The sequence below is a fragment of the Cavia porcellus genome, unplaced genomic scaffold (genome assembly GCF_034190915.1).
Source record: "Cavia porcellus strain 051 isolate PalLab524CR breed Dunkin Hartley unplaced genomic scaffold, mCavPor4.1 scaffold_24, whole genome shotgun sequence".
NCBI classification, from domain to species: domain Eukaryota; kingdom Metazoa; phylum Chordata; class Mammalia; order Rodentia; family Caviidae; genus Cavia; species Cavia porcellus.
This window is the reverse complement of record NW_026947507.1, coordinates 40155082-40181839: the sequence shown is the minus strand read 5'-3', so window position 1 is coordinate 40181839 and position 26758 is coordinate 40155082. Positions and strand designations below refer to the sequence as shown.

At 37.3% G+C, this 26758-nt stretch overlaps 1 protein-coding gene across 2 annotated transcripts; it reads right to left on the bottom strand.

The window, feature by feature from the left end:
- Positions 1–2518: 2518 nt before the first annotated feature.
- Esco2 (establishment of sister chromatid cohesion N-acetyltransferase 2) lies at positions 2519–25611 on the bottom strand. Of its 2 annotated transcripts, none has more exons than XM_003479374.4 (11): positions 25467–25611; positions 24894–24962; positions 23159–23984; positions 20309–20399; positions 17791–17848; positions 16716–16842; positions 15094–15225; positions 12788–12877; positions 12030–12173; positions 7767–7942; positions 2519–3945 (listed from the first exon to the last, which is right to left on the bottom strand). In XM_003479374.4, exons 2-11 carry the CDS (start codon positions 24944–24946, stop codon positions 3813–3815), a joined length of 1830 nt encoding a protein of 609 aa, XP_003479422.1. In that variant the 5' UTR covers positions 24947–24962; positions 25467–25611; the 3' UTR covers positions 2519–3812. The 2 variants fall into 2 exon arrangements, with proteins under 2 accessions (XP_003479422.1, XP_063090987.1); XM_063234917.1 differs by lacking the exon at positions 25467–25611 and adding an exon at positions 25214–25418.
- Positions 25612–26758: the final 1147 nt, after the last annotated feature.

Here is a 26758-nt window from a genome sequence, read left to right as displayed (position 1 = left end):
CTCACTATGCAGTACAGGCTGGCATTCACTTTGTAGGCCAGGCTGGTCTCGAACTTGGAAAAATACTCATGCCTCAGCCTCCCAAGTGCTAGGGTTACAGGTGTGCACCAGCACCCTTGACTATAATTTGAATCTATAAATGCAAAAACTATTTATAAAAAACATGTGGGAATACAGCAAATGATGTAGAAATTTTTAACCTTAAATAGTGTATTAAGGAGGGCCGAAATACCAGCTATAAAAATTAGGCTGCTGTAATTAAGAGGCTTAGAATATTTCTGATAGTTGTGGAGGCTGAAGTTCAGGATGTTACCTCAATGAGGGCATATTTCTCACAGAGGGCACCTTTTAGCTCTTGCTCGCATGGCCAAAAGTTCCGCCTTGTTTAGTGAGGGCACTGATCCTATCCCCAGGGCTTCTCCCTCATATGCTAACAGTTCCCAAGGCCCCACCTGCTGGGTTAGGGTTCCAACAGGAATTTGGTGGGGACATAAACATTCAGACTATAAGAAAGAAGTTTTAAAGAAAAAGAATTTAAAAACAAAGTACCATAAAAGATATAGAAAATTGCAAAGCCTGTAACAGAAGCAAACGTTATTAATATGACCAAAATATAAAATGGATAAGCCTGAAGAGATACAGAAAGAAAATATACTGCAGATATAAAAAATGGAAACTACTGACCCTACAGATACAGAACCTCATTCAGTAACACATGAAGTTCTACATTATTCTGATAGAATTTTTTACAATAAAAAAGGCTTATAGCTGCATGCAGTATGGATGCATCTTACACGGATTCAATTCACAGAAGTTTAAAAGCAGATTAAATTGTTAGATGTTAAAAACAGTTTATAAGATTGGGGATTTACCTCAGTGTGTAAGTGCCTCCCTGGCAAACACGAGGTCATGAGCTTGATCCCCGGAACCAAAAAAGTTTGAATAAGAGGCAACAGATTCAAAAAGTTAGAAGAAAACTAGGTGCCAGCAATGTTTTTTTTTAACCTGGGTATTTATGAAGATGATCTGCTTTGATAACACTGAACTGTACATTTTTAAAAAGATAAAGAATAGTTTCAGATTTACAGACAAGTTGCAAAAATAAAAGTACCCATATGCTCCACACCCTACTTCCTATGTTAACATTTTTTACATCACAAAGTTTATGCCATGATTAATGAACCAATATTGAAATGTGACTCAATAAAGGCCACACTTTACTCAGATTTAGTTTTCACTTCATGTACATTTTCTATTCCAGGATACATTACTTTGAGGAGTCATATCCCTTAGCTGTAGTGTCAGATTTTCATTGTTTTTGACACTGACAGTCAGAAGGTGTACTGGTTGGTACTTTATGGAAACCTCAAATGGGATTGTCTGATGCTCATTCTGTGTGCTTTGGGAGGAAGACAGGTAAACTATGTTTCTCGTCACACACCGTCCAAAGCCAACATGAGAAGCCTGGATGCTGACTCACCTGGCACAAGCAATGCTTGTCAGGTCTCCTTCCCACACAGTACTTCTGAGAAGTCATTATGCACTGTCCTTACTTAGGAAGTGAGGAGTTTCATGGAGGTATCAATATAGATTTTTTAGAATTTTTATGTATAGGGTTGGGGATTTAGCTCAGCGGCATGAGTGCCTACCTTGCAAGTGCACAGTCGTGAGTTCAATCCCCAGTACCAAAAAAAAAAAGAATTTTTATGTACAGACTTATTATTTTCCATTTACTCAGCACTTTTATTGCTCATCTTATTCCAGATTGGCCATTTGGAACTCTTCTGATTGCCCTGTGTCCTTCTGACAGGCCTCCATTATTGTGGGTTTCCTTTTTAAGCGCTTTGCAACTTTGACACTGTAAGATACTCTAGGCTCATCTTACGCCTTCACTGCCCCAACCCTACGATGGAACATTTCTCCAAGGAACTCCAGTTCTTTTTTGTAAAAAGGTATTAGAAGCCAAAATCTGGCTGCTACTTGTGTTCCTTGCTATTAGGTATCTGCATGTGGGCCCCAAGTATACTTCCAGTATATTGTGCTTTGATCAAAATAATAAACAAGATGTGATGGCACATTCCTGTTCCCAGCACCCAAGAGGCTGAGGCACGAGTTAAAGGCCAGTTTGGACTACATAGCAAGACATTTTCTCAAAACAACATAAAAAAAAACCCCAAACTACCACCAGTATCAGCTGTAAATCATGCATGCATTTAAAATAGACAGCTGCAGTACTTAAGACATACTTAAGTAAATCAAGTTGCAAATTTTGAATGTATTTAAATTAATATGAAGAAATGTTTGTACCCATTCCCAAGGAAATACTATGGGGAAGCTGCTTCCCTTGGCAATCACTGTATCCCCCCTCCCCCACCCAATTTTGTTCCCACAGAGTATCAACTACTTGTATAATGATTAAATTAGACTCTAGAAGGCTGAGGCAAGAGAAACAATTTAAGCCCAGCCTTAAACAATTTATCCACTTATAATTAAGTAAATAAAATCAGACACTTGTCAATTGCATTAGAGAACAAATTTTAATGATTCATCATAAAAGCATTAACCAAAATATTGTTCATAAAATTTTTAAATAAATTTAAAAACAGCAGTGCAGAAAACAGCATTAAAATGTTCGCATAACTGCAGTCATTTAAACATTCCCATATTCCTTTAGAACACCAGCTTTTAAGTTGTAGAACTACATCAAGTTATAGGTAAAAAAGACTATATCTGAACAAAGCAGACATAGAAAACTACTTCCTTGCAGTTTTACTGGCAGAGAATAGTTTTAAATGACTTTTTAAAAACCCCTCAAAACATACTGAATTACCTTTTGCTTTTCAAAGTATCCAAACATTATCCACAATAGTATGTGTACACTTAGGTGTACAATGTTTGCAGGCTGTCAGTCTTCTCTGGTCCATTCAGCTCGGGTACACTTAATGACCTTGGTCGGTCATCACAGATTTTGCAAAGACTTGCCAGACAGTTCAACGCAAATGAGGTGCATTTTAAACAAGCAAAAAAATAAAAAAAAGAACCATGCAAACATGAAAACAAATGAATCATTCAGCCCAAGAGGCATTCATTTTGTTAATTACCACAACTACCAGTAACAAGTTACCTAAATTTAAGCAGCAGTATTTCCATGTAGTACATATTTCCATGCAGTACAAATTAGTGATGTGACAACAGCGCACTAAGTATAATTTCAATTAAATCTGACAGTTGATATATATTTGACTGGCTTTTCAAAATGATTAAAACAGTAAACTACACATCTGTTTTGCATAAATGGATATGGCATGTTACTCCTTCCTTACCATCTTTTTTTAGTACTAGTTAGAAATTCAAGTCTAAAGACACTGAACTGAGAACTACTATTGATATCTCATGTAAAGTGAGAACCCTGTATAGAGAATTCAGAAATTATCTTTTAAAACTGGGCATAGACATTATTTGCCTGGGTTTAGGTTTGTTTCTCTGTGTCTCATGACACAAGAGAATCCTGGTCTATGCTGCTTTATAAAAGGTAAGTGGTAACATTTCTGCAGAAACCAGGTTGCTTTGTCCTTGGAAATTTTCCAGCTACAGGTATCATGTTCCATAATTACAGACTCAAAGAGTGCTGGTCAGTGTACTGTCAGAAGATTTTTTCCTTTCAACATTTCCTTGACTTTACAAATCATAAAGAACATAACTATGGGGAGGGGTGTGTCTCAGTATTTATCTTTGATATTAATTTGTTTATTCTGCATAAGGAATTATCTGAACTTATCCACAGGGTAACTGTTTCAGAGTTGAAACTGGTTTTAACTATTAAAATTATATACAAGGAAATTAGGGGTGTTGCAGTACTTGGTTGCAAATAACTTGCCATCTGGTGTCGGGTCAGAAAATGCTATTTCATTTGTGCTGAGGAAACAGCCAAACATGAAACAATTCCTAGAAAAAAAGACATTTTAACAGTGGAATCAACTGAAAATTCTGATTAAATATATATACAATTTAAGTAGTCTTTATTAAATCAACATTAGTTCAAAGTAATTGACTTCAATTAAGACATAAGCATCTAATATGGTTACTTTCATTGAACACAAAATTGTTAAACTTATTACAATCTAAAACAAAATATTCAGTTTTCATCATCTTTACAAGTGTATCAGCTTTAAAAAGAAAACAAGACCAGTGTATGTCAGCCCTAACTCCTACTTTCCTCAGACTGTGAGTTCGTACAAATGACCGCATCTGGACCTCAGCTGCTGCTCCTGCAGAGTAACTAGGAACAGTGCCCCTGCCAGGACTCAGACAGACGCTTCTGTATAGAAGACAAGATTCAGTCTAAAGCTCCTCATATATAGGACAGCTATGGAGTATGTTACCTGGATCTTCAACTCAGCCATGTAAAAAAAAGATATTTTCAAATAAATATTTTATTTCTTCTTGCCGTGCAACTCAAAAGTATGACAGGCAGACCAGCGACATTCAGCACCTGAACTACATTCTCAGTCCCCATCGCACATCAGCTGAATTATTAGGGTTTTGGCCGTGCTGGGGACTGACCTTGGGCCTTGTGCATGTGAGGCGAGCACTCTACTCCTGAACTACATCCTCAGACTTTTTCTAAAAATTGGATTGTTGCCTGGTAAAGCCTGGTTAGGTACCAGTACTCCTCATATCAAATTAATCTATTAATCTCAATATAAAACAGGTTGAGTACCCTTATCTGAAATGCTGGACCAGAAGTATTTCAGATTTTAAGAAAAATTTTTAAGAAATCTTCTTTAAAAAATCAAATCCAAAAGAAGTTTTCATTTTAAAAATGTAATTTTAAAACATTTTTAAAATAAAGTCTGTGTATCTAAGCTTTACGAGCATCACTAGTCCAAAAATCTGACATAAAAAGTGCCCCAAGTATGACTAAATGTTTTGAATTTTGGAGCATTTAGAATTTTGGATTTCTGGATTAGGTTTACTTAACCTGGATAGAAAAGAGAGAGATCTAAATATCAAACAAAAACATAGTACAGATGCTAATTTTCCTCACTGAGCCCTTTTATGTGTGATTGACTAGAATTATGGCTCAAGACTTTTGGCATTTATTCTTCAAAAGTGACTAGAATTTAGATTTCAGTAGTGCCACTCAGTGTGGTCAGTGGTTTGAATCTGCTTTCTGTAGATGCTATGTGTAGAATCTAAAAGAATGTATGTTAAAACTTTTCCTTGTAAATCAGGTGTGGTAGTACATGCCTGTAATCCCAGCAACTTGTCCTTGTAATTTATTAGGTAAACTAACAATCACCCTTGTTTACAACAATATACAGGGCTGCAAAGTGTATGCACAGAAGTTTAAAATAAGAGAATCACTGATTTTATCTGTCCAGATATAATTCATATGCCATAAAAATCATCCTTTACAAGCACACAGCTGTTTTTTGGTATAGTCACAAAAACTATCCAGCTATTACTCCAAAAAGAAACCCTGTATCTGTTACTTTCTATTTACCTTTCCCTCAGTTAAGAATTGATTTTCTGTCTCTATAGATTTGTCTGTTCTGGTCTTTTGTTTTTTAATCTAACCAGAATTACACAATATGGGGTCTTTTCAATTAGCACAATGTTTTCAAACTTTGTTCAGGCTGAAGCAAGTGCAGTCTGGGAACCAGTGCCATTTGCAGGCTGCTGGCAGACTGGAAACAGCCAGATCCCAACCCCTTCTAGCACACAGGCTGGCAAACAAGAAGTACCCATCATTCCTCCCATCCCACCCTGTGCGTAAGCAACAGGCTAATCCTGAGAAATGCAGGCTATGATAGCTACGGAGGAGAAATGCAACTGGATGCTTGTGGTGCTGTGGTGTTTCACTAACACTGCAGGCCCTAGGGCCAGTGGTCTCATCACAAGTTCAGAGGATAGCGGTATACAGTGTAGCATCTAGGGGCATTTGCTTCTGAGGGTTGCAGCCACTGTTGATTCCCTATGGCTTTGTTTTGAAGTTCTGTATCATTTCCATTGTTTTTTGGGTTGGTTTTATTCTCTTGTTTTATGTCGAAGCCAATGGCAGGAGCAGCTATTTCAAAGATAGCAAGATATATTATGGTAGCAATTTTGGATTTACTATTGGCTTGTTTTTGAAATCCTTTATTGCATTCATTGTTTTGTTTTTGTTTCTGTTCTCTTTGAATTTTACTATGTCTGAAGTTATCTGCAGCTATTTTGAAGATATCAAGAGGCATTATGGTAACTTTGAAGTCCTGTATCTCTTACACTGGTTTGTTTTGATTGGTTTTATTCTGTTTTATCCTCTTTAAAATAAAGTAAAAAAGGATTTTTCCAGGCTATGGCCTGTGCCAGGACTTCATCATCCCTACTTACAGCTACCATGCATTGTCCTGAATGAACACACCACATTTTATCTACCTGCTCATAGCTGCTTACACCACTCACACTTTTTGGCTATTATGAACAGTGTTGCTGTGCACTTTCACGTGTAAGTTTTGTCTGGACAGAGGCTTCATGTCTCCCATATTCCTGGGAGCACAATCTCTGGGTTAACCTGCCAGACTATTCTAAGGTGGCAATATGTTACATTCCTAGCGGGAAGGTATAAGGATTCCAATTTCCTCCATATACTCTCCGATTTTCACCCCCTGCCCTTTCACCCCCTAATTTATATTCATCTTGGCAGGTGTGAAGTGAATGTTACACTGGCTTTAGTGTATGAGTCCCCTAATAACTACAGATGTTGAACATGCTTTTACGTGCGTGTCGTCCATGTGCATTTCTTCTTTGAAGAAATGTCTACTGACATCCTTTGGCTGCTGTTTTTCTTTCAGGAGACAGGATCCGCTATATTGTCTAGGTTGGCTTCAAAGTTGCCAATCTGCTTCAGCCTCCCAAATAGCTGGGGTGACAAGTTGTGCCACTATGTCTGGCTTCTTTTGCCCATTTTTAAATTGGGTTGCCTTTCTATTGTTTCTATATGCTGGATTTTTAGGCCCTTATTAGATAAAAAATGTGTAAATATTTTCTCCTCTTCTGTGGGTTCTTATTAATTTTCCTGTATTTCTATCAATTATAGTCACTAAAATGCAGTGTTCTATGGTTTGAATCTACTAAAAATGTGGTCTTGTATTTTCTATCACCATCATTATATCAGCACCGTTTTAGGGTTGACAGTGATTGAACCCAGGGCCTTGTGCCTACTAGGCCGGAGCTGTAACATGTCAGCCTACATTTTCTACTTTTTTTTTTCCTAATTCTCTTTTTTTTCCCAATGGTACAGGGCAGTGATAGTGAACCTTTTAGAGCTTTCAATGATATAAACAGTCTGCAGTGGCACACGCATAGGTTCAGCACATTGGTGTATGGGACTGAACCCAGAAGGCACTGAGTACCTCCCCAGCCTTTTTTATTTTCAGATAAAGTGTAGTTATGTTGCTCAGGCTGGCCTTGAACTGTTGATCCTTCTGCCTCAGTTTCTCAAGTAGCTGAGACTACAGGAATGCTACCATTTAATTCTTCTAGTCATCCATTTTTATTTTATTTTAATAAAAGTTAAAATAGGTCTTTACCTCCAAAAAACTAGCCTGGAATGTTGTACATCTGGAATTTTTCACTACTAGTGCAGGACTTTACTCTGACTTTGACAGACTTTATAGAGAAGCATCTTGCCAACATCCTTCCCTCTGGCTCATGAATCAAGAGAGGTTCTGGGAAAGCTAAGAAATCAAGGTTCAAGGTTGAGACTCATTTTGTTTTCTTACCTCAGAGTGTCAACAAGTCGTCTTGCAATGCGCTTTCTTCTCTTCAGTTTGAAAACCCAGATTCTACTTATCCCACAGACTGCAGGTTCTGGTACATTTGAACATTGCCAGGCTCTAGAACATTCCTTAGAGCCTGAGGATTCTGGGCCAGTAGGCTCAGACAGGACACGGAAGGCCTGCAATGATATGCAGAAATTGCTTTAGGTGAAAAACCAGATGAATTCATGTTTATTTTTTTTTTAATTCCTTGCACAAAACCTGAGTATCTAAAGTTAATCATATGATCAAAAGTATTAAAATTTTTTAACATGTCTTTAATTCTTATGTATTTATACAATGTTCACAAAATACCAGTAATACGGAAATATCCCCATTTGAGTCCATGCCATCCCATTATGAAAATTCTTTTTTTGATGAAAAACTTAAAATAAGCATTTTTTTTTTTTTTTTTTTGTCTTCTTCGTTTTTATCGGTACCAGGGATTGAACTCACGACTGCCTGCTTGCAAGACAGGTGCTTATGCCGCTGAGCTAAATCCCCAGCCCCAAAAATAACCATTTTTGACTAGACTACATCCCCAGCCCTTTTATTATTTTTTATTTGGAGATAGAGGTCTTATGAAGTTGGCCCATCTTGGGCTCCAACTCAGAAACTTCCTCCCTCAGCCACCAAAAGTGTTGGAAATATAGATGTGCCACCACCCAGCTATTTTTTTCCTTTTTTTAAAAATCGGTACCAGGGATTGAACTCATGACTGTGCACTTGCAAGGCAGACGCTTATGCTGCTGAGCTAAATTCCCAGGCCCCTGCCTTTTGAAAAAATATTTTTTTTTTTGGTACCAGGGATCAATCTCATGACCTTGCGCTTGCCAGGCAGGTGGTTGTGCTGCTGAGCTAAATCCCCACCCCTCATCCCCAGATTTTTGATACTAAAGTTTTAAGAAAACTTTTTCTTTTCTTTTCTTTTTTTTTTTTTTAAAGGACTGGAGAGCGCCCGCAGGTCTCGAACCACCTGACCAGTCGGCACGGGCAGTTGGGAAGCCAGACTCGAAGGAACCGCTGGGCTAAAGCCAGCCCCTTATTTTCAAATAATTATACATGCACAAGATAAAAAAAAAAAAAAGAGGGTCTACGTTTCCTTCACCATTTTTGACATCTTCTATAATCATACTACAGTATCTAAACCAAGAAATTAATATTGGCATGTGTGTCTACAGTTCCCCGACATTTCATCATGGAAGTCTGCATTTATGTAGCCACTACCACAATGGATATACAGAATTACGTACCCCCACAAAGGTCTTCCGCTTACTACCTAGAGTCCTATTCCATTCCCCATGAGCCCCAATAATCCTTGGGAGCTATTAATCTGTTCCCCATCTTTATGATTATGTTATTCTGAGAATGTCGTACAAAGAGATTCATAGAACACGTGAACTTTGAGACTTTCCTTTCCGTTCAGCATAATCCCCTCGCGCTCCATGTTGTTCACAGATATCTGTAATTGCTAAGTAATATTGCATCACACAAGTATGTTACACTTTGTTTAACCCCTTTCCTACTAAAGATCAGTTTGTTTCCAGGTTGTGCTATTACCAATAAAGCTGTATAAACATTTACATATGGACTTGATGCAGAAGTATTTTCATTCATTTTTCTGTAATAAATGCCCAGGAATATGACTGCTGAGTCATAAGTATAAACATATGTTCAGATTTTTTAGAAACTGCCAAGCTTCTTCCAGAGTAGTTATAACATTTCATATTTTTACTATAATACATGAGAGATCTACTTTCCAAATTGCCAGCATTTGGCCTTGTCTTTTTCATTTTTATTATACCTGTTGTTTTTTTCTGAGACAGGGTTTCACTATGCAGTTCAGGCTGGCCTTGAACTCACTTTGTATCCCAGGTTGGCCTCAAACTCACAAAGATGCTCCTGTCTCAGCTTTCGAAGTACTGGGAATACAGGTATGTGCCACCATGCCTGGCCATACCTGTTCTGACAGAAGCGCATTTAATTAAATTTTAGCTAGCAGAAAGAAAACTTGGCTGTAGAACTGAGAATGGGTAGAAGATGTATTAGTTGGCTACATGTGCCTATTATCATTGCATAAACAGTGCAACTCCCTAAGATCAAAGACAGAAAAGGTTTTTTTTTTTTTTGTTTGAGACAGAGTTTTGTTTTGTAGCCCAGGTTGGCCTCAAACTCATGGCAATCCTCCTGCCTCAGCCTCCCACGTGCTGGGATTACAGGCGCAAGTCACCTGTCCTCGCTCAGAGAAGGCCTTATTCATAGATAATGTAAAACAGGCCAACAGTATCCCCTAAAACATAAACGTGTATGGGTTATGATGGGATAAAAATGCAGAGCTCTTGCATACCAGTCAAGCTGTCATTGGCTTAAAGAAGATTAGAAAAGATATTTTGGAGGCCTCATGCTAAACACAAAGTAAAACTGTATCCTAAACATACAAAAGGCAAAGAGAAAAGAACCAAAGCATACTACTGCAGAGTACTGATCACAAAGGAAGACAGCAAGAGAGGAAAAAAGAAACAAAGGGGCCAGAAAATAATTAACAGAATGTCCTGATCTAATTATTTTATACGTAAGGGATCAAAATTTGCCAATCAATAGACAGTGGGTAAATACATGAAAAAAAACTAGACCCAACTATATGCTACTTTCAAACTCATTTTACAAGGCCAGGATTGACCTAGTAGGAAAGGCAGACAAGGACACTATACAAAAATAAATTACACACCAGAATCCCTGATAAACACAGAAGCAAAAGTTGTAAAAATACACATTAAACTTAATAGTGTATTAAAAGAACCATTCCCTATGATCAAGTGGAATTGATCCCTAGAATACAAGAATGGTTTGATATACACAAAGCAATAAATGTGATATATAACGTTATAAGAACGACAGACAAAACATATATACGGAATTCAATAGCAAGAAAACAACCTGATTAGAAAAAAGGACAAGGACCTAACTATACATTCTCAAAAGTAGACAAATAGCCAACAAGTACATGAAGAAATGCTTCACATTATAACCATGAAGAAAATACACCTTAAAACCACCATAAAACAGCACCTGAAACCTGGTAGAATACTTAGAAAACAGACAAAAGACATCAAATGCTAGCTAAGATGTGGCGAAAAGGGAAACCTTATACAGTACAGTGCTGTAGGAATGCAGATTAGTAGAATCACAATGCAAAACAGAATGAAATTCTCTCAAAAAATTAGAGGACTATCATATGATCCTGAACTCCATTTCTAGGTATAGGTCAAAGGAAATAAAAGGAAAAAAACCAGAGCTCTCTGCCTTCTTGGGTTCACTGCAGCATTACAACAGTCAAGACATGGAATCAACCTAAGTGTCCATGAACAAATGCATGGAGAAAGAAGATGTGATGTATATGCATACAATAGAACACTATTTAGCTATAAAATGAAACCCTATCATTTATGACAACATGACAAACCTTGAGGACATTACACTGAGCAGAATCAGCCAGGCACAGAAAGACAGACACTGCATGATCTAATGTAAACATAGGATCTAAAACACTGAACTTATAGAAGCAGACAGAGGATGGAGGTACTGGGATAATGCTGACAGAAGGGCACAACATTTCACCTAGGATAAGTTCTGGAGATTTGAAAACTGCTAAGATCATAGGTATTAAATATTCTCATCACAAAAAATAAGTGAGGTGATGAACATGTTAATTGGCTGTACTTAGGAATTTCTTATCAAGTTGTACTTGTAACATACATAATTTTCATTTGTGACACCTTAATAAAACTGGTCATGAGAGAGAAACAAAAACTAAAGTGAGCGCTTTTACAGCATGCTGATACAAACCAGATGGTTTTCTAACTTCTAATAACACAGAGACAATGTTCACCCGATCATTGCTAATTAATACCTACCTTTAATTAAGGGATAAGTAGTCATTATCTAAATAAACAGACTACTGTCTACAGATTCGCTTATTTAAAATTATAGTTTACACATCTCTAGGTATAGAAATGACTACCTGTAGGTGAAATGATTAGATAAATGTACAATTGACTCTGCTTATAAAAGCAAGGTATCAAATATGAATAAATGACTTCATTATCCACATGGGCAGAGACTTAAATGGAATAAAGCCATTAACTGTACCAGTCTTAAATGTTTTAGACTTATTCCAACTATTTTGCACATAAATTATACTAATAAACTAAGAAACATATTACATACCTGTTTGATAGGCTCTGCAGTTAAAAACCCAACCACTCTCTTATCATCAGAAACAAAGAGCAAAGTTTTGGCTTTTTCTGGACATCTGGGAACAACTTGCTGGAAGCCCAATTCATAATCAACAAGTTCTTGGACATCTGTTACCTAGTGATGTTAAAAACCAAAAGGTGAATTTGTTTTAAAAAGGTCTTCTTGGCTAAGATAAAACAATAGAAAGGCAACAAACATTCGTTTTAGTTTTATTTACTCATTTTGGCTAAATAGTCAATCCAAGAGAAAAAGAAAAAGAAAAAATGAACACAAAAGAAAATCCAACCCAAGAATTACAGGTACCATCAACATAAAAAACGGATGAAGGGCCATCATTTTCTCAACACTGAAGAGGCCTTTTTGTTCCTACCACAGGATCTCATTATGTAACCCAGGCTGGCCTCATACCAGTAATCCTACCACTTCAGCCTTTGGAGGATCATAAGTATGTGCTACAATACTCAGCTGAAAAGTTCAGTTTTTGGCTTTTACCAGTGGAAGATAAAGGTAAAAGTTAAGCTCCAGTGCCTTATGTGGTTTCCCTATTCTCCAAATGACTCTTTTCTGTCTTGGGATTCTAAGTTTGGTTTGGTATCAACTGTTTTGGAATTCCCCCATGACCACGCACCAAAATGGCTTGTCTCTTAGCAAAGAGGTTTACGCTTCGACACAGGTCAATTTCTTGGGGGTGAGGGAAGAATAAAGATTAAAATGATAACGTTCCACACCTTTCTGGTAGCATAACTGGGATCACGTGGCAGGACTAACAGAATCTTTCCATCCCAAAACTCCGCCACTACTCGTTCTCTTTTCCAACTCTGCCAAAGGAAAAAAAGAGGTTTGATTTGTAAAGACAAAACAAACTAAAACACATTGAATAATTTGATCTGGGAGAAGCAAAGGTCAAGCAATGATAAATAAAAATGAAACCCAATTAAAAGATGGTAAAACAAATAAAAGATGCTTAAAACAAGTGCTCTCAGTGGGCTCACATGGAAGACATGTATATACGTATTCTGTCATAAACAAAGCAAGTCAGCTAAGAACCCACAATCAGATCTCAGGGAAAGAAATGCTAAGCTGAGTTCCAGGGAATGTTCACTCAGTGTCTACCAGGCCCAATGAGGTGGCTCACACCTGCAATCCCAGATGCACAGCAGACTGAGACAGGACAATCCCAGTTACATGGAAACAGACTACTGGTGCAGAACGGAGTCCATTAATGGTGTCTATTAACAAACCATCCATGTGTGGGACTACAGTATATACTGAAGGAGGCACTGACACTCAGTGAATAGGAGCCACTGAAGCAGCAATGCTGGGACAACTGGCAAATCTTTAGAAGAAACATAAAGAAAGACACACCTCCCAGGGGAAATGCCATGCCTCAAAAAGATTCCTCATGGATCACAGGTCTAAATATAACATCTATATCTAAAAAAAATGTTAAGAAAATAAAGGTAAAACTTTATTGAGAATCACATTCTTAAATGCAGAGATCACAAATTTAAAAATTTTAATTTTATGTGTGGCATCATGTAACATAAAAAGGATAAACATTGAGTAATGGTATTTTTTTTTTGTAAATGTAGAAAGATACCCAGAGAGACTTAAAATTGTTACTGCTGGCTGCATAGAAATAACTGGAAGAGGAAGAAGCAGTTTTCATTGAATATACTTCTGTACCTTGTGAATGGTGAGGCGTGATAAATTAATATATCAAAAACATAAGTATGTTTAAATCTTAAAAGAACGAGAAACACTTGTTGACATAAATAAGGATTAAACATCTAGCAGGTTCCCATAAATTAAAGAAAGCAACCCAATATAGACAACAATCACACCTCATCAAGAGAATTCACTTTGTTCTAAAGGCAGGAGCTTAAACCTCAAGGGAGAATGTGCCACACAGTAAGGGCAGGGGCCGGAAGATGAAGGGCTCTCGTGACCACAGAAAGGACCCTTATTCTGAGAGTAATAGGAGAAAGTTAAATCTGAAGCTGAGAATGATGACATTTTATTTCTACTTTAGAAAAGAATCCTCTGGCTGATACATGGAAAGCACATTATAGCAGGAAAGAATTATACTATGCATATACACCTTTTCTATCATATAATTGAAAAGCTGAGGCCAGATGAATCAGTACCTAACTGCTAATGGGAACCTTCTCTTTCCTAAAGTATGCAGGATCATACTAACCCTGTCTGAAGAAAAGGACGTATTTGAGTAGGAGGTAGACTAGTGGGTGTGGGGACTAAAATGGTGCTTGATAAAGCAGAAGGCCTGGAGAGGCTGTTTTCTAAAGTTATCACCAAAGAAGAAATACAGCAGGGAAAGGGTTTCCTCTCCAGACTGAGGGGTTTTTAGGGGATATTTTAATCCTTTGGCCTTATAAAAGATAGGGTCTCACTGTGTAGTTCAGGGTGGGCCTTGAGCCTCAGCCTTCCCAGGACTGGGATAATCAGCCTGCGCCACCACGCCCGGCTAAATCTGAGTTGTATCTCATCTGTTGAGCTCTGGTAGAAAGCTAGGGACCAGAATGCAGGAGTACTTGAGTACTCAATTTAGGCCAGGACTTCTGATCATAAGTTTGCAGCAGTATTATTAAAAGCTGACCTCTGAGCCAGGGGAAGAGTGCAGGGGCAGGGCACTTGCCTAGCACCCACAAGGCTCTGGGCCATGAGGCCCAGCACTGTGAAACAACAAAACCTTACTTTTTTAGTAGTGTCAGTCTCAAATTTTCAGCACAAGAAAATTGTAGACAGTAAAATACTTATGGATAATTAGATACTCCAATATTTTTCCTTTTTTGTCTTTTTGAAACAGAGTTTCACTACGTAGTTCAGGCTGGCCCTGAACTTACTTTGTAGCCCAAGCTGGCCTCAAACTCAGTGATCTCCCTGCCTCAGCTTCCAAGTGCTGGAATTCCAAGTGCTGAGCCTCCACATCTGGTTGATCTTTTGGTGTTTAGTGGAAATGTCTCTTTTAAGGCAGTTGTACTGTTAGAAAAAAAGAAACATAATATTGACTCACTGTATATTTGATTCCCTCCAGAAATCGGTGATGATACTGGATATGTTGTATTTCATCTTCCGGATTAGAAGCACTGTAGATCATGCCACAAGACTTACACATAGTAGCCCCAAAATATTTCTGACCTGCATCCTGTAATTGAAGTTAGGAGAAAAAAAAAGCTCATGTATATATTTCTAACAAACAGCTCTAAATTCAGTTATATAACCATTCAAATTTCCCCTTATTTTTTATGCTGGCACAAGTAAAATACTAAACAAACATTTACTTACTACATCCTCTCCCAAAATAAAATGGGATGAGAAGAGACCTAAAAATGCTATAAATTACTATATAATAGAATTTTCTTTTTGAATACAGTTTAAAAAAAAAATTTCATGATTCCTTATTAGACTGACAAGTTTTTTTTTTTTTTTTTTTGGTACCAGGGATCAAACTCATGACCTTGCGTTTGCCAGGCAGTCGCTTATGCTGCTAAGCTAAATCCCTGGCCACTAGACTGATAGTTATAGTAAGATTAAACCAACCAGGCGTGGTGGCTCATGCCTGCAATTCCAACACTCAGGAGGCTGAAGCATGAAGATTAATGCAAATTTGAAGCTAACCAGCACTACACAATGAGACCCTGTCTCAAAATAAAGAAAACAAAACAAAAAAAAGATTAAACTATAAAAATTATACTAAGATGCACAGTGGAACTCCTTATTTCAAATAGGAAGGGAAAAATTTTAGGACTGCTATGTTAAATACATAGTACTTCTTCCTTAAATGGCTGGAAATGTTAAATTCTTTAGTCTTAAAAAATAGTGCTCACTTTGGCAGTACATATACTAAAAAAAAAAAAAAAAATTAAATTAAAATTCTTTACCAAGTTAAAAAATAAATACACATGATAAAGTTCAAGAACAACAGAGGCTGTGCGTGGTGGGCAGCTGCACATAGTGGCACACACTTAAAATTCTAGCACTCAAGTGGCTGAGGTAAGAGGATCACTGTGAAGTCCAGGTCAGCCTATGTTACACAAGTGAATTTAAGGCCAGCCTGCACTACACAGTGAGACCTTGTCTCAAACAAAACAAAAAAATAAACCAAACCAAACCAGCAGAAAAATCCCCAAATACAGGGAAATCAAGAACGCCCAGTGCCACAAATGACGACTTCCATTCTCAGAACGTACTTTTTAACACCACTGAAAATGCCACACAGGGGCTGGCAAATTTTTCTGTAAAAATAGCCAGAAGTATTTTAAGCTTTTGGGCCATCTTTAAGAATGTTAACAACCATTTATAGCTCAAAGGCTATGGTTGGATTTCCCTCATGCCAATGTTTGCCAAACCTAGGTCTAACTGAATATAACTATTCCCACTAAATCCTCTGCTGACCAACAATCATTTTTATTTCTTACAAACAACTCATTCATCAGGGTTCTATTTAAATACCAGCGCTGAGCCATCAGGTCAAGTGGACTCACTTGTCACCTACCACTGCTGCCACCTCAACAAAGGGACAGCTACAAAGTTGGGAGCATTTACGACCCAGGTTAACTTCGTTAGGGCAAAGTCTGGGCTTCACATTCTACATGTGAAAGCCACGTACAAAAGCTTGGGTTCTGAATTACTCACAATGATGAGCTGGTCTTTCGTTTCTTTGTTTGCATCTCTGGCATTCACAGTTTTCTGTGTATTGGTCTGTTTCGAGAAGTTCATATATGTGGTAGGTTCCATTGAAGACTCTTCTTCAGATGGAGATCTTTAAATAGAAAGTTGCTAAGTATTATAAAACAATGAAAAAAACCGAGGCCAACCAAGAGAAGGGTCAGTCATTCATTCAAGTAAGGATTTTAAGACTCACATCCTGGTCTTCTCCAACTCCAGAAACTTTCCTCTGCAGTATCAGATACAAATATGCAGAATCCTTTTGGAAGCTGACTCACTCTATGATAATATCTACCCATATAAGTATAAAGAAATTCTTGGAGTATCACAGCAAGTAAAAAGATTTTGCTACGGAATTTCACAGCCCCACAGGCAACCAGAATAACCAGCAAATTAGGAACAAACAACATTTTACTTAGGTGGTGAGAGTAATAAAAGTTCACTTTTCCTTATACTGACAGCAGCATACCAGTACTCTAAAATTTTTACAGAAAGAAGGAAGGAAGAGAAAGAAAAGACAGAGAAACTTTGGTTGGACAGATATAGTTGAGGCAATCTTTATGCATTAGGAAAAAATGTTTAGGATTTGACTTACAAACTGGAAGCTCTCAGACCAAATTCCACTAACAGATACATTTTAGTTGTCACACACTTTATTTAAAATTTTGGACTAGCTAACAATATTTTTAAATCTAGAGTTCAATAAACAATGTGCACTCCTGATATTAAAAGAGACACTAACACATCACCAGATCTCTGTTGTTTTAAAAACATGTATTAATTAGACCTAAATGGAACTGCCCTTCCAAACGGGGCATGCACCCTCCAGTTGATTTCGATTTACTCAGCCTTGCTGAGATCTTTTCCCTCTCTCAATTCTAAATCCTTATGACATTTCTGTGAGAGGCACTGATTTCATCTATTCTCAATATTATTACCCTATTCCCCTCAGTGGTGAAGAATAGGCTCCAAATTAAGTAGCACAAGAAAGAAAAAGAAACCTATGTGGGTAAAAGCTGGACATTAAAGCAAGAATTCCTACCTTTTTGTATTGCCTGAAGATGCACTGAAAATAGGATAGACAAGGGGCTCAGGAGAAACTGGTGGGTCAAAAAAGGAAAATAATTCAAATTACCAAATAAAATCAAACTTCTAAATCGTAACATTCTAAGGGTAATACACTTATTACTTAGTTTCAAAGTTTAACCATAATCAATACAGTGTATATTAGCAAAAGGAGCAACAAACAGATAGATAGGAGGAAAACAGCCTAGAAATAGAACCACACAAATGCATTCGACAGATTTCTGACAGAGACAAAGATATTTCCATAGAAAAGGAAAAATCTTCAACAAGGTGCTAAAATAACTGGATGTCTACATGCAAAGAATTATACATGTAGAAGTAACTGAAAATGGATCACAGATCAAAACATAAAACATAAAATAATAGATTAAAACCCTGTAACACTAAAAACATCAATATGAACTCATGCTATTATGTACATACAGAAATAAGGAAAAGACTAAGAAAAGTCACACCAGAAGAAACTAAAAAGACACAACAACTAAATGCAATGTGGTGCCCTGGATTGGGTTCTAGAGTGAAAAACCCCTAATAAAATCTAGAGATTAGTTAATAGTATATACTTATACCAGTTTCTTAGTTTCGGTTCTTTTGAGACAGGGTCCCACTATGCAGCTCAGGCTGACCTAAAACTCACAATAATCCTTCTGCTTCAGCCTCCTGAGTACTGGGGTTACAAGCATGTGCCATTACAATATGGCCATTTCTTAGTTTTGACAAATAGCAAAAAGATATCAGCAGTGGAGGAAATAGCATGAGGGGTATATAGAAATTTTACTATTTTTATAACTTTTCTATAAGCCTAAAATTATACCAAAACAAGTTTTTTTAAAAAATGGCCAGTTAAAATAGCAGTTGATTCAAGAAAAAAAAGTAGTATAGAGTAGGCTATTTGATAAAAAGCAAATTTTAACTGTGCTCTAAAGTTCACCCTCTAGAAACTAAGTCACAGTAGATCTGATCTGCTCTTCAGGGTAACTTCTATGTCCTCATCTATAAAGTGAGCAAACCTATTTACTAGGATTGTGAAAGAATTAAGTGACAAACTATAGTGGTTTTTCTTTTCTTTTGCTTTTTTTGAGACAGGGTCTAACGATGTGGTTCAGACTGGCCTTGGGCTCACTTTGTAGCCTAGGCTGGTCTTGAACTTGCAAGGATCCTCCTGCCTCAGCCTCTCAAGTACTAGGATTATAGGAGTGTGCCACCAGGCAGCTTTACACTAGTTACTAAATTTAAAAAAAAAAAGTCATTTGCATAAGACTTTCATGACTTTTACCCTATCTTCATACCATCCGTATTATTTTTATTCAATACTTTTCTTTAAATTAATTTAGACAATGTATTGCAGTGCATTTATTTTCTGGTTTTTATTTTGCTTAGGACAGGGTCTCACTATGTAACGCATGCTGGCCTCTAATTAACAGCAATCCTCCTGCCTCAACTTTCAGAGGGCTGGGATTGCAGGTATGTGCCACCATACCCAAGGATAAATTTATTTTAAAAGAAAAATGTTTAACTACTGTAAATGCAGTAGAAGCCATCCTTTTTCTATGTCCCTTTTCTATGTCCTATTATTGCTAGGAGCACACTCCTGGGAAACATATATATTAACCTTAGCACTGTCTAGTACATACTCAGAACTCAGTGAATACTATCCACATTACATCTCAGGATTACATAATGAATATGTATTCTGTACATCACTAAATCCTTTAAGGGCTAGATTATGCTATTATTTTTATTTTTGCTCATTAGCAAGTTTCTCACTATAGTCACTAGGTCTACTCCTGAATTTTATTTCCAAATTTATAATTGAGGTGAAATTACCAAAAGTTGGCTGATAAAATACTCATTAACCTCTTTGTATACTAAAAACAAATTAATTGAACAATGCCACTGTAAGTTAATACAATTTCAGAAGTAAGAGTAACTTAAAAGTTATGATTAACTCCCAACTTTAAAGATCTCTTCCTAGATCACACAGCTAGGCAGCAGTAGACCTAGACTAAATTCCAGGGTTTCTGAGACCTGACTACAGTATCACTGCTAAAGTTTTGCTCATACCTGGGCTTTTTTTTTTTTTTTGAGGGGGGCAGATCTTTTGGATACAGTTTCAACATGCAGCTCAGCCTGGACTCAAACTTGCAGCAATCCTCCTGTCTCAGCTCCCCAAGTGCTACGATTACAGGCATACACCACCACACCCAGTTATACCTGGGCTTTGATCACATATATGCATAACATAAATTGTTTACTCCTTCAGTTTTAATCTAAAAATCATCTTATCTTCTGCTTTTAAAATGTACTGCACACTATTTTATCAGAGAAAATAGTGCCACAGAAATAAACACAGATAACTTCATAGACAGAAAAACATTTTAAAGTCAGAAAATATTACTGTATACGAATTTTACACTGACACATGTGATAAAGTATTATTACAAGGGCTAACCTCATTTAAGAAATTTTCTTACTTTTGTTCTCACCAACAGAATCATCTGAAGGTAAATCCTTAGTTTTATTAAGTGAACATTCCTTTGAAGAAACTACTGCAATTGATGAGTCCTGAAAAGGTAAAAAGGTAAAGATATTAAGAATTCTTAGTTGTTTTCAATTTAGTATATGAACCCAAATAGATGTTTCTGAAGCCAAAAATAGTTCATTATATCCTATACTGACTTTTAAATCCTCAGAAAATTTCCTCAGTCTATTAAATGTCACCTTTTAAAAGTACACATATTGTAATTTATCATTTTTGTCAAAAATGTATCTTCCAGATAGATGGCTGAAGAAAGATTATAGACTATCCCTTCCATAATAAAATGAACATAAATGAGTAAAAATGGGCAAAAATCTCCCCAGAAGTCCCCAAACTGGAAAGGGACAACTTTTTGTTAGTGACTTTAAAAAGGAAGTAGTAAAGAAAGCAGAAGGTATCCTGACAAATTTATTAATAGTACTAATTAGGTGAGGGACTAGATAACATGGCAAAAAGGAAAAATTAAGCAGTACTCCCAATCGAGGCTACATTTTAGCCATTTCTCTGTGCTCCATGAACTGGGGAAAGGGGATCCTTATACCCTTTCAGATTCATCTTTAGCTAGCAAAGATGAACACTAGCAGTGCATCTTTGACAAAACCTTAAGATGACAGAGCCCAGTTCTAAAACTCTATGATGTTTAGAAAGTCTAGTGTCTCATGCTGCTGAAAATGAGACAGAACTCAATATCTAGCTCTACAGAGTGAAGCTAAGAAATCAAAATAAGACAAAAATGTTGCAGAAAATTTATTTCTTTACTAGAATTTATAAGTTCATTACCAAATAGGTGTGAATAAACAGGATATGGTAAGAAAACTGCCTTCTACTTTGTTTTGCTGAGTTTTACTTTTAACTTGAATTGTACCCCAAAAGTCTTTTAAACTGGAAAAGTTTACATACAGGAAGTGCATAGGTATATACTTAAAGTAATACTAACAAATTTACATATCCAATTGATACACACCCATAAATGGATTTTGGTAAATCAAGACAGGGTTTTTTAATAAATAGAACATGAAGTATTAGTAGAATTAGATTGTCAGGGCTTAGCAGCAAGAATGTGTCTCACTTAACCATACACTTAATAAACAGGAGGAAACACTCATAGTAGACTATAAACTTGAGTGCTTATAAGAGCGGCAGTTAGTATCAAAACTAGACTGAACAAATATATAAACTGACTTAATGAAGGGAAATGAAAAGCTCATATCTACCAAATAATATGACATCAAACAGTATGATACTCAGCCCTAGGTTACCACGCAGAAATCAGGGCTCAGTTTTGCCACCCTTCAATTTTTCACAAGACACCAGACATGTTTTCTTGGATTTAAACAAACTTTGGCTCAAAATATTTAATCTTGTAAGACAAGTAAAACATGGCATGGGCTGGATTGATCCACTGCCCACCAATTTTGTTTGCCACTGAGTTTTGGCACTTAGGAAGCTACAAGAGTTATGTATAAACTGGGGCTGAACTTGAAAGGAAGCAGTGAAGAGAACAAGTGAGTTAAGACAGAGGTGACTGTAGAGCTTGAATTACCCCACACCTCAGCCTCAGACTGTGCGTAGCAGGGCACTGTATTTCAGGCTTATCCTTTCTCTAGCTGTAAGAGTTGCGATGAGTCTACAATACTGCAGACACAGAGGCCTTGAACTGGGAGATTCCCTTTCGGAAGGCCTGATGTGTCAACTGTCTTTAGCTACCTGAAAAAAAGTGACCTTTCTTTGATTAAGGTTACAGAGAAGATGTCAATGAATAAGTCTAGACTTATATAGTCTGGCGGGGCAGCTACCAGCCACAGGTAACTGATGTGAACCTAAAATATGGCTATTGTGAATTGGAGCAGTTTCGTGTAAAACTAACATGGATTTTAACACTAATTAACTTTTATATTGATTACATTGGTTAAACTTTTTTAATTTTTTCACATGTGGACAGTAGAAAACTTTAAATTACACATAGAATAACAACTGTAAAGATATCACAAATACATATGCACATATATACACATCTAACTAAACAGTGATCTCCACGTAAGAAATTACAGAAATTTCTTTTACATATATGTACCTGCTGTGCTCTCTAAAATTTCTAGGATAATCTACCACATTAAATAATGAGCTAAAACAAAAACAAAAAGCAATAGGTTTATCCTCTAGAAAAATACTGCCAGAAGCCATACCCAAAAAAAGAAAAAAGAAAAAAAATCTATTGTCTTTCTGCCCCACCTCCAAATTCTTTACACTACCAGGCCTTAAGCAGCTTTTCAAAATATGAAGATCAAGCCAGGCAGGGTGGCATACACCTCTAATTCCAGCACTCAGAAGATGAGGCAGGAAGATGACTGCAAATTTAACTTCGTATTATGTAGCCTTGGGCTACATAATGAGTTCAAGGCCAGTCTGAACTATATAGTGAACCCTGTATCAAAAAACAGAAACAAGGGGCTGGAGGTTTAGCTCAGCAGCATAAGCGCCTGCCTTGAAAGCGGGCAGTCGTGAGTTCGATCCCCGGTACTGATAAAAAGGAAAAAGACAAAAAAAAAAATTTAAAAAAAAAAAAAAAAAAAAAAAAACAGAAACAAATAGAAAAACTAAACAGTGGTGTGGTTCAAGGGCAGAGCTCTTACCTTGCGTACAAGGTCCTGGGATTGATCCCCAGCACCACCAAAAAACCAAACAACATATCAAATTCTATCCATCTATATTACATATATTATCTGTATTGAAGTTCTGCTAAATAGCCAGCTGTCTTTACAGTGATATATTTGGTTTTCTTTACCTTTATTAATTTTTCTTCATTTTTACTTTTTGCACTCAGCTCAATATTCAATTTCTTTTCTAGTAACAAGCACTTGGGCACTTGTTCTTTCACCAAAGTTCTTCTTTCACCTAAAGCCTTTGTGTCACAATCTTCAATCACTTTTGATTTATCCTTTTGGTTGAGACCCACTGATGGCTTATCTTCCAGAGACAATCTTTTGAGTTTTTTTCGACTAATAAAAAATGCTGCTCCACTTTGGAGTGTAGTTTGTGGTTTTATTTTTTGACTTAAAACTCGAGGAGTATTCAGATTACTTTCAGTTGAGTAACAAGTATTCTCTTTCTCCATAGCTGGCTTGTAGGTCATTTCATTTTTTTTGGAATTTTTAGAGTTTTTCAGTACAGACTTGATGCATTTATGATTTGGTTGATACTTAGTAGTTAAACTTTTCTGTAGCTTTTTGTTCCTTTTCTTGGAGCAGACTGGTTTTCCTTGCATTTTTGGTGCGACGATGGGAACAGATTTACCTTCGTTACTAGTTTGTAGAGAAATGGGTCTACTCTGTCTTACCAACTTTCTCTCCAGCGGATTGAGGTACCACTTAGGCTTATTGTAAAAAGACACAGTGGACACAGCAGATTTAAATGGTGAGCTCTGATTTGCAAGTGGCAATCTATTTTTGTTAGTTGTTCTGAGTGGACTTGAAGTGAAATGGCTTTGTTGAGTGCAAGACACATTTTCTTCATTTATCTCACTGCTTTTACAAGTATGTATTTTATTAGATGATGGCAACAAATCTTCAGCAATGTCCAAAATTAATTTCTTTGATCGAATGTCTAATAGGCTATGAAAACAAAGTCCAAAAATAAATTTATTATTTTGCTTCAAAATTTATGAAAATCTACTTTTAAGAAAATAAACTTATTACAAGTGATGCAAAAAACAGTACCTCCTTTTCCCCAAACACACACATTAACTATTAGTTTAACAGAATTCTTAAATTCTGTCTTTATCAAACAAAGCATTCAAATATCTTTCCAAAGGGAGACACCAATAATGTTCATGGAATCAAATTGTTTAAAAAGAAACTTTGATATACATTTTTACATGTTGTGTGTTTCAAAATTTATTTCTATGTCTAGGCCACATACAAATTATAGCCCACATATCTTGCTCAATTGGATATAAAAGTCCCCTATAATGATTAATTTTCCATAATAAACTGATTTTCTGGGGCTTTTTCTTCAGTGACTTTTTAAATTTCTGGCATAAGATGTACTTGAGTTTCACATACAGTGGTTCCCTTTATCCACAGGATACACCAATGACGGAGAGAACCTTTCAGAGCTTTCAAAGATATAAACAGCCCACTTCGGCCACCACTGCAGGACATGTTCCAAAACTATCAGTGGACTAGTCTCAGCTGAAACTGCAAATACTACCAAAGCTTGTATATACCTGCTTGTCACAAAACACTACGTTAAGCATTAAAGTGGTGAATGGAGAGGAACAAGAAAACAAAAAACATCTGACATATTTCCTAGTTATAGAAAACAGTGTTCTCTTTGCCTCCAAAAGAACATAATTCATTATAAAACCTTACTGCATTTCCAAACTAGAATTAGGATATAGAGTCTTACTGTAACCAAAACGTGCAGACTACTAGAAATACGAAAATGTTAGGAAATATATTTGAAGAGAGAACACAAGGTGGAGTTTTCTTAAGCGTTTCTATGCGTAGGTTAAGACTCACCTGTCACTGTCCAGAGAATCCTGCTTCCTCTTCTTAGGAGTAAAAGATGCCATCTTCTTAACTGAATTCCTATAAGTAATAGATCATCAATTATAACGACCGAAGTTAGCACAGTCTTAAAAAACGAATTTGAGAGAGACGCACCATAGGAGCAAAGCAGGACGACCTTTATTCTTAACTCGAAAATTATTCTAGCAAGACGTAAACTACTCTGTTCTGGCAGGGCTGCTGAAAATGCTAACCGTGCAAATCAACTCGACCCGAGGGAAAGTTAGTTTCCGACCCCACGGGACCCCCGCCTCCTTCAAAGCGACACACACCGAAGGAGTCAGTGGGAACGAAGGGAAGACCTTCCTGGGATGGAGCGAGGTGAGGCAAGAGAGAAAAGCGCCGGAGTCTCCTGTCTCCAAACCAGTGAGGGTAACGTGACGCGGAAAACGCTGGCGCAGGGACAGAGCGAGCCGGCGTCCTCTGGCCAGGAGAGCCGCCGCTCTGCGGCTTCGGTCCCGACCCGCCAACCCACAGAGTCCAGGGCAAAGGCTTTTTCTGTGACACTCTCTAACTTCCACAAACCTCGGAGTGTCCTCGGCCTTGCACTCCCAGCTGGTTGCTCACAGGGAAAGCGTGCGCCTCAGCGTCCCGGGACCTCTCCTCAGCCAAGCAGTCGCTCCCGCATTCAAATTAACGCGCGCCAAAAGCCGCAGGCGTTGCTGCATTCCAATTCGTCGCTCTGTGGCGCTTCCACAGGATGCCTTGGTGATTGGTTGCTCCCTAGCCCTCGCCCCTCCCACCCAAGAGGCTGTCCCTAACATTCTCCCGCCCTTGAGAGGCAAAACAGCTCTTCCTTGTCGGAAAGTACTCTTCCCTTCCAAGCTATAGCAGCGCGGAGCGTCCTCCCCCCTACCACCCGTCTTGTCTTGTCGAGGTGCATTCTGGGAATTGTAGGTTTCGGTCCAGCGGAACGCCAAAGTCAAATTCTGGGTTACTTGGTGCAAGAAGCATTTTGTAATTGCTCCATATTCTTAAAGCACTTAAGTTTGACCTTTTTAAAAACTAGGAATACTTCTCTGCTTATACTTTTTTATTCAGCTACATTTCAAAAAGTTAAATCATAGCATGAGCATCACGATTAATGCCATCATGTAGTATAAAATACTAATAGAAATTTTAAAACAGAAAAAAAAAGAAAGAAAACTGAAGGCCCGAAAAGTTTACAGTACATAGCCAGGTTCTCGCTTTTGAAAAAAGGAAGGTTCTTAAAGCACAAGTCTGTTGTTAGTTATTGTTGTTGTTTGGTATCACAGGGCACACTTTTAGCTCTAAATAAACTTAAACGACTCACTCAACTTTGCCAAATGAAATCGTCAGAATAAAGCATCAAATAACAAAGTTGCAACAAGTTCAGTTGTAGATCTTATTGGATTTTATTCACAATTCATGAATATAAGATGTATTCTTGAATACTAGACAGAACATAAGCTCCCATTGGGCAGTAGCAGAGTAATGGGTTTTATAATGTGGAAACAAGGAAACAGAATGAGGTGTGAAAAGGAGGTGCTGATTAACATCAGGTTACTTTTTTTTAAGGTTTAAGAAGAGGGAAATTACCATATTCAGACTGAGGAGGAACTTCTGTTTTTCAGGGAAGACTGGTCTGTGTTGGGATCTATTCACTTCCTTAAAGCTTAAGTTTGATTGTGTGGCCTTTGGCATTTTGCTTACATTTTTTCTGGTCTCTTGAAGCCCAGAAAGGAACAGTCTAAAGCAATGGTTTGCCAGGAGTTAATTTTAGCACTCAGGAGGCCAAGGCAGGGGGATCACTATGAGTTTAAGGTTCAATGCCAGCCTGGGCTACATAGTAACTT